General features: G+C 41.4%; 1 protein-coding gene across 1 annotated transcript; it reads left to right on the top strand.

The window, feature by feature from the left end:
- The first annotated feature begins 1,718 nt into the window (after positions 1 to 1,718).
- Positions 1,719 to 8,174, top strand: LOC114732102 (ABC transporter B family member 1). The gene is made up of 10 exons (XM_028919397.1): positions 1,719 to 2,473; positions 2,552 to 2,606; positions 2,691 to 2,866; positions 2,971 to 3,171; positions 3,309 to 3,568; positions 3,666 to 3,982; positions 4,204 to 4,427; positions 5,343 to 5,716; positions 5,864 to 6,578; positions 6,663 to 8,174. The coding sequence occupies exons 1-10, from the start codon at positions 2,033 to 2,035 to the stop codon at positions 7,944 to 7,946; spliced, it is 4,047 nt and encodes a 1,348-aa protein (XP_028775230.1). The 5' UTR covers positions 1,719 to 2,032; the 3' UTR covers positions 7,947 to 8,174.
- The last annotated feature ends 451 nt before the right edge of the window (positions 8,175 to 8,625 follow it).

The following is an 8,625-nucleotide window of genomic DNA, read 5'->3' as shown; positions in this document are numbered from 1 at the left end:
TCTCTCCTTGACTTTGAAATAGTTACCTTGCTGTGAGGTTTACTTTAATGGATTAGCGTAGGCAGGAAAACTTCCTCCATTAGTGGGTAACTTGTTGCAGGCAACGATGTAGATATTAGATTGCTTGTCATAAACTGGCTACATCCCAGAGAAGTGCAAGTCAGAAACGACTTTTTATCCATTTGTATTTACTATTATCCCATCTACAGATTACATGTTTCCAGATGTACTGTGCATATTCTTGCAGTTTCTTATGAACCACACCATGGCCCATCAGTTCAGTCCCTCTCGTTGTTGCCTTCCTAATCTCGTGGAGATTTTCTCAGTTTTTGGCTCTTAATTTTTCTCAAGAGTATCAGATGCTCTTAATTTTCTGCCAATCAAATAAGGAAAAGCGGGGTTAGGTTTACCATGAAAATGTATATACCAAATATAGCGATCACAAGAAATGGAAATAAATGATACCCCATAAAAGAAGAAGTTCGGGGCAAAAAAAAAACTTGATCTCAAATCTTTTCAACGATGCCCCATTTTGCAAGCCAGCTCTTTCCCATGCTCGACAAATGCCCGTGGGTTCAGAGCACTTCAAAGAACTGAGCCTTAATATGCAAAAACTGTACGACAAGCGTGAAAAGGCAGAAAGAAATCCAACATGCACCTTTTCCCTTTGCCTGTAACACCCATATTTTAGTTTAACTTCCTGTTAAAGAAATTTTAAAAGCTGCCATTAATTTCCTTTAAGTATTGATCTAATTATTATTGACTGACAACAATTTTTAATGCGAATTTAGAAAAAAAAAATTCCGCCTTCAGGGAATTTTCAGTGTCAGAACTTCCAGTCACGTTACTGTATTTAAAGTTTCAAACCAAAAAAAAAAAAAGGAGAGAAGGAAGATGGGCTGGTGACCTTAAATTCTTAATTACATTCAAAGCGGGATTTAATTTACCTCGCTGCTTTACCTTCTTTGAAACAGATGTTAGTTTAATGCTTCTGAGGCCTTTAAATCAGGATGAATCAATTAAAAAATTTAATTAATTCTGTTTGGATATAGTTGGCCCTAAACAAGTTATGTATTTATATATGTTTCGCCGTCCTTTTCAGCAAAGAATCAAATTTTGGAGGGATCCCCAGATTCGCCGACGATTGATTGACAAATACTGAACAGTACATTGGTTATTTCATTTTCAGGGTTCATAACATGTTACAGGGTTTCGATGGTGCTGATAACTTAGATATTGATTGAGATTTGCGACACCACTGCAACGTTCTAGGTTTTAAACCGCTTAAAGCTAGTAGACTAGGTTTAACACAATCCTTAATTATCTTCCTTTTACCTTTTTTTTAATAAGCTTTCAAAAAGATAGAACAAAGCAGATTTGCAAAGTTGCTTTATTTAATTAATTTGTAGTTGTTCTGCGTATTATTACGCCTTGTTTTTAATTTGGTTTTGGTTGCCTCCCTTGCTTCTGAGCAGAGAAAACCGGCGCACTCTATGGAGACAGATTCAGAAGTGTAAAGCCATGACTTCAGACAAGCAATAAAAAAGCGAAACAATCTTTAATGATCTGTTCTTTTATACTTCCGAATTTGTTCCAGTCAAAAACCAATCTTCAAGTTTTCACAGTGTTCTCTGTCGGGTGGAGGAAATGAAAACTAAACCCTCTCTACTTTTCTCTTTCTTCCCTTCCCATCTCTCCGAAATTTCTCTGTCTAGGTTCTCACCATCTGTCACTTTCGATGTTTTTGACAGAATTAAGCGAACTGAAACATTAACCCTCTGCCACTAACCCTTTCTTCCACTCTTATTCAACACTCTGTCCCGAACTACAAGAAGAATGAGCGATCAGATGGAAAATCAGTAGAGGAAGAAAGAGAGCACTACGAAACAGATAAAAACGAATATAAAAAAACTGAGAGCTGAAAAGTTGGAAGCAGAGAAACATGAGCTTAAAAGACAGGTAGCTAGAGAGAGTGAGATAATAGAGGGGTGGGGATTAAGAAGCCCTTCATAAAAGCTTTGGAATTTTGCAAATGTCACAAGATTCTGTCGAGATAAAGACGATTGAGCAGTGGAGATGGTCGGAAATGCAAGGCCTTGAGCTCGTCTCTCCTGCTCCTATCTCTGACTCTCACACCGCACCAACACAAACAGAGGAAAACAGAGAGGCGAAGCCAATGGACGCTACTCAAGAGGCAGAGCGAAAGGAAGTTGGAAGTCTCGCTAATGGTAGTGCCAGCGGTGGAAGTGGTAGCAGTAGTGGGGAGAAGCCTGAGAATATTCCGGCTGTTGGATTTGGCGAGCTTTTCAGATTTGCCGATGGGTTGGATTACATTCTGATGGCTATAGGAACAATCGGAGCAATCGTGCACGGTTGTTCTCTGCCGTTATTTCTCCGGTTCTTCGCCGATCTCGTCAATTCTTTTGGGTCGAATGTCAATAATGTGGACAAGATGACCCAGGAAGTCGTCAAGGTAATAAGATTACGATTCATTATCTGATACCGTCTGATGTGAATGAGAATTGAAACTCTGCTTTTCTGTTCTTCGCAGTACGCATTTTACTTCCTGGTGGTGGGTGCTGCTATATGGGCATCATCTTGGGCAGGTGAATTATTCTCTGTGACCAAGGCTCTCTGGTTTGAGTTTCTATTTTTAGTGCTTGAATATGATTAGAGTAGCTCCTTTGCAGAGATATCTTGCTGGATGTGGACTGGCGAGAGGCAATCAACGAAGCTGAGGATCAAATACCTTGAAGCTGCCTTAAACCAGGACATTCAATACTTTGATACCGAGGTTAGAACATCTGACGTCGTTTTTGCCATCAACACTGATGCGGTCATGGTCCAGGACGCCATTAGCGAGAAGGTGAACTAAACGCCGTAACGAATTCAACCATTTCCCCATCCTTTCGTTTTATCTGGTCTTACCACTGTGAGTGCTTAATCCAATTTTGCTTGCTCTATGAGCAGCTGGGTAATTTCATTCACTACATGGCGACTTTTGTTTCTGGATTTGTGGTGGGTTTCACCGCGGTTTGGCAATTAGCTCTTGTTACTCTGGCCGTAGTCCCTATGATAGCTGTAATCGGAGGCATTCACACCACCACCTTGACCAAGCTCTCAGCCAAAGGCCAGGAAGCTCTCTCTAAAGCTGGAAACATCGTGGAACAGGCAAGAGAAAGAATTAACGCAGATTAATGCTTGTTTTTGTGTTTCCCCCCAGCTTCAGATTTATGTGGATAAAGAACAAATTTTAACTTTTTGAGCATTATCTCTGATTGTGCACCTGGGTGTGGTTCGAATTGCAGACAATCATGCAGATTCGAGCAGTACTGGCTTTCGTTGGCGAGAGTCGAGCATTACAGGATTACTCTTCGGCGTTGAAGGTAGCCCAAAAGACTGGCTACAAAAGTGGGTTCGCAAAGGGAATGGGATTAGGCGCGACATACTTTGTCGTTTTCTGCTGTTATGCGCTCCTGCTATGGTACGGCGGCTACCTTGTCAGGCACCACTACACCAATGGAGGACTCGCCATCTCCACCATGTTCGCTGTTATGATTGGCGGATTGTAAGTATTGTTTTACTGCGTAAAATTCCATTCTCATTCGTTTCGGGAAAGCCTTTGAATCAAGTTATTTACCCTTTCGCTGTTTCAATCACACAAGGGGTTTGGGGCAATCTGTGCCCAGCATCACTGCATTCACAAAGGCTAGAGTCGCTGCCGCAAAAATTTTCCGAATCATCGACCACAAACCGGGCGTAGACCGGAATACTGATTCGGGTTTGGAACTAGAGTCCGTGACTGGGTTAGTTGAGCTCAAAAACGTGGATTTCTCATACCCGTCAAGGCCAGATGTTCGGATCCTCGATAATTTCTCTTTGAATGTGCCGGCCGGCAAGACCATCGCTTTGGTCGGCAGCAGTGGCTCCGGCAAGAGCACCGTCGTCTCCCTCATCGAGAGATTCTATGACCCCACTTCAGGTAAACTAATCAATTAGATTTGCAGTAAATACCCGATTGGACTATGCAAATATTCTTAATTTGTCTCGTCCCCAGATTTCGTACGCGTGGTGTCAGTAATGGTTTATTTGTGTACCCAAAAAAAAAAAGGGTTTATTTGTCCAAAGTTAGTGATATTTTTTCTCGTAGCATGGATAATATATTAGCAATTAATTAGGAAGTTCCTGAATACCCCTGTACAGGACAAGTTCTGCTAGACGGACATGACATTAAAACATTGAAACTGAGATGGTTGAGGCAGCAAATAGGACTTGTAAGCCAAGAGCCTGCTTTATTTGCAACCACTATCCGAGAAAATATATTGTTGGGTAGGCCTGATGCCGACCAGGTGGAGATCGAAGAAGCTGCAAGAGTAGCTAATGCTCATTCGTTTATCATCAAGCTCCCCGAAGGCTATGAGACCCAGGTCAGTCAACATCAAGCTTCATGAAAATAGATACGATGTTGTTTAGTTGTAAATAGTGATGAACTGATGGTGGCTAATCACACCCATCTAATGGTTCTTCAGATCAATCCTGCGTGATTTTATTTCATTTTCAGGATCCGACATAGAAGAAGCCTTTTGTTTCGTTGGTCGCAAGTCATGTTTTAAAATATTCTATTATAAACAATAAAAAGGAACATAACTAATTTATATCGCAATTATCAATGTGGGAACGTGGTATTACATGGAAACAGAGGTATTCCTACTTGTGGCAGTTGTGGGGTAAAGCGGATAATTGCTGAATATAGATCTTGACCAGAAGTTTTTTATATTTTTACTAGTTAGTTGCTTATTGAAATTTTTGGTAGTTTTTGTTGGGCTGTATGAATTTGTTTGGTCAACGAACCAAACCCATCAATTATCAATTATTTCTTCTCAAAATTTGTACGAGTCAAACCCGGGGAGTCGACTGGTCATGCATTGCGTATGAGAATGACCAAGAGGGTAACATGCTTCACCCAACAGCGCATGTGCATAAATAAATACAGAGCAACTGGAAATCTATTCTTAAATAGTGACTGGACAAACCACCGCTGGAAGACCAACCAACCAGTGGTGCCTAAACATTTAAAAAATGAAGGGGGAAAAAAAACCAAATCTTCTTCGATTTTATGCCTCTATGATAACGAATAAATACTGTTGAGTGGCTTTCAATAAACTTCTTATGAATGACAGAATAATCAGAGTACTCAATGTATGTTGACTTATGAGGTACTAATAAAGAGAGTCTTATTCCAATTTTTTAAAAGGAAAGAATGCTTCCTTTTCCCATTAGCTTGTAAGAATCCTTCAAAAAGGTAAACTTTCAAGCTAACATCTGCTGATTTGGAATGACAGGTCGGAGAGAGAGGATTGCAGCTTTCTGGAGGGCAAAAGCAGAGAATAGCAATAGCAAGGGCAATGCTGAAGAACCCGGCAATTCTTCTTCTGGATGAGGCAACAAGTGCATTAGACTCTGAATCTGAAAAGCTAGTGCAAGAAGCCCTTGACCGATTCATGATTGGCAGAACAACTCTTGTAATTGCCCATCGCCTTTCCACCATTCGCAAAGCTGACCTTGTTGCGGTGCTTCAGCAAGGAAGTGTTTCTGAAATTGGAACTCATGACGAACTCTTCGCTAAGGGTGAAAATGGAGTTTACGCCAAGCTTATCCGGATGCAAGAAATGGCACATGAAACTGCCATGAATAATGCCAGAAAGAGCAGTGCAAGGTAGCTTTCACTATAGTTGGAGACTGTAATTTCATTTTGCATGAGTAGCTAAACATTTTTATCATAGAGCATGTTTGTCTTTTGATCCTTCCAAGTTATTGTCAAGATGAAGGTATATCATCCAATGACATGGCAATCTATTTGCAGGCCGTCGAGTGCAAGAAATTCTGTAAGCTCCCCAATAATTGCTCGGAATTCCTCTTATGGCCGCTCACCATATTCACGCAGGCTATCTGACTTCTCTACTTCTGATTTTAGTCTATCCCTTGATGCTTCGCATCCAAACTATAGGCTTGAAAAGCTTGCCTTCAAAGAGCAAGCCAGTTCCTTTTGGCGCCTTGCGAAAATGAATTCTCCTGAATGGCTTTATGCTTTTGTTGGTTCTATAGGCTCCGTTGTTTGCGGATCTCTCAGTGCATTCTTTGCATATGTTCTCAGTGCTGTGCTTAGTGTCTATTACAATCCAAATCACAGATACATGATCCGAGAAATAGAAAAGTACTGTTACTTGTTGATCGGGCTTTCATCGGCTGCACTTCTCTTCAATACACTGCAACACTTCTTTTGGGATATTGTTGGTGAAAACCTTACTAAACGAGTGCGGGAGAAAATGCTTACAGCTGTGCTGAAAAATGAAATGGCTTGGTTCGATCAGGAGGAAAATGAGAGTGCCCGTGTTGCAGCAAGGCTCGCTCTTGATGCCCAAAATGTTAGATCAGCCATTGGAGATCGGATTTCAGTAATAGTGCAGAATACTGCCCTTATGTTAGTTGCTTGCACTGCAGGGTTTGTGTTGCAATGGCGCCTTGCACTTGTCCTCATAGCTGTCTTCCCCGTTGTTGTTGCAGCCACTGTTTTGCAGGTTTGCTTGTTTCATTTCATCCTTCCTTGCGTGTTTTGGGAGTCTTCTGTTAAGTCACTACTCATTGTGTTGATTTTTATGTAGAAAATGTTCATGACTGGTTTCTCTGGAGACTTGGAAGCTGCACATGCCAAGGCCACACAACTTGCAGGGGAGGCTATAGCAAATGTAAGAACTGTTGCAGCCTTCAATTCGGAGACAAAAATTGTTGGTCTTTTCACTTCCAACCTTGAAACACCACTGCGACGTTGCTTTTGGAAGGGGCAAATTTCTGGAAGTGGATTTGGGATAGCTCAGTTTGCACTCTATGCTTCATATTCGCTTGGTCTTTGGTATGCTTCTTGGCTTGTGAAACATGGAATCTCAGATTTCTCCAAAACAATCAGAGTCTTTATGGTCCTTATGGTCTCTGCCAATGGTGCTGCGGAAACTTTAACCCTAGCTCCTGACTTCATTAAGGGAGGTCGAGCCATGAGATCAGTGTTTGATCTTCTCGATCGCAGAACTGAAATTGAACCAGATGACCCAGATGCTATCCCCGTTCCTGATCGGCTTCGTGGAGAAATTGAACTCAAGCATGTAGACTTCTCTTACCCCAGTCGTCCAGATATGCCAGTTTTTCGTGATCTCAGTCTTCGTGCTAGGGCAGGTAAAACTCTGGCCCTTGTAGGACCAAGCGGCTGTGGTAAGAGCTCAGTGATTGCCCTCGTACAAAGATTCTATGATCCAACTTCTGGGCGGGTTATGATTGATGGAAAGGACATTCGAAAATACAATCTCAAGTCCCTCAGATGCCACATTGCCATTGTACCTCAAGAGCCTTGTTTGTTTGCTTCTTCTATATATGAAAACATAGCTTATGGGAATGAGTCAGCAACTGAAGCTGAGATAATTGAAGCAGCAACTCTTGCCAATGCTCACAAGTTCATATCTGGCTTGCCAGATGGATACAAAACCTTTGTTGGGGAAAGAGGAGTTCAGCTATCCGGAGGTCAAAAACAAAGAATAGCAATAGCCCGGGCTTTTGTGAGGAAGGCGGAGATTATGCTTCTTGATGAGGCAACAAGTGCGCTTGATGCTGAATCTGAGAGGTCTGTTCAAGAGGCTCTAGACCGTGCTTGCTCTGGAAAAACTACTATTATTGTTGCCCACAGGCTATCAACTATTAGAAATGCCAATGTGATTGCGGTGATTGATGATGGGAAAGTAGCAGAGCAAGGATCTCACTCGCAGTTGTTGAAAAATCACCCTGATGGGATATATGCACGCATGATTCAATTACAAAGGTTCACACACACCCAAGTTATTGGGATGGCCTCTGGTTCAAGTTCTGCAAGACCAAAAGATGATGATGAAAGAGAGGGTTAGTTGTTCACTAGAACTTACCAGCATTAGAGGAATATATGCCAAATATTCTTGGTGATTATTGGCATTTTTGTTTCACACTAGTACAGTTTGTATATCATCCTTCCCCACGTTTTCGTGCCTAAGAATGTAACCCCTTGTCCTGATGATTGTTACCAAGGAAATGACAAAGACACATATACAAAAGGAATTGAATGAATATTAAAAGATGAATTGTTTCCTTGTAGAGAACTGAATCTTAATCTTGTTGAGATTCTTCATTGGCATTTTTTTTAAAAGGAACAATCCTGAGATGATGCGAAGTGTGGTACTAAAGTGCACCAGCAGTGACCGCATGACTGTTTAGAATTGGGTAAGGTGGTGAATGCTAATATTAAATCTCATCTATCATTTTCCAACATTGATAGTGTAGTTGTGGCCGTGAGGATAGAGTGGTGATGAGCAGCAGCACATTCTGCTTCTTGACAATGACGGATACGTCACGGTCAGATATTTAGGATGAGCCTTTCCTAACGATATGCAATCTTGTGGCGCTGATCCCAATTAGATAAGAGTACAAATGATGGGGATTGTAGTGTAAGGAAATAAATTATTGGCCATTGGGTAAAAACCACATGGACATGTTACGAACGTGGAAAAGTTAAATGTACATGATAAAGTGGGAATCGAAGGGAAATCTAAA

Source organism: Neltuma alba, unplaced genomic scaffold, assembly GCF_004799145.2.
Source record: "Neltuma alba isolate B1F8T4 unplaced genomic scaffold, ASM479914v2 tig00012872_pilon, whole genome shotgun sequence".
Classification (NCBI taxonomy): Eukaryota; Viridiplantae; Streptophyta; class Magnoliopsida; order Fabales; family Fabaceae; genus Neltuma; species Neltuma alba.
The sequence above is the reverse complement of the archived record's forward strand: the minus strand, read 5'-3'. Positions and strand labels throughout refer to the sequence as shown.

Bases quoted from the DNA above. Each gene is read 5' to 3' on its own strand.
- LOC114732102 (XM_028919397.1), top strand. From the start codon at position 2,033: ATGTCACAAGATTCTGTCGAGATAAAGACGATTGAGCAGTGGAGATGG. The intron at 3,569-3,665 runs GTAAGTATTGTT...CAATCACACAAG, and splicing joins GCTGTTATGATTGGCGGATT to GGGTTTGGGGCAATCTGTGC. The intron at 4,428-5,342 runs GTCAGTCAACAT...TTGGAATGACAG, and splicing joins CCGAAGGCTATGAGACCCAG to GTCGGAGAGAGAGGATTGCA.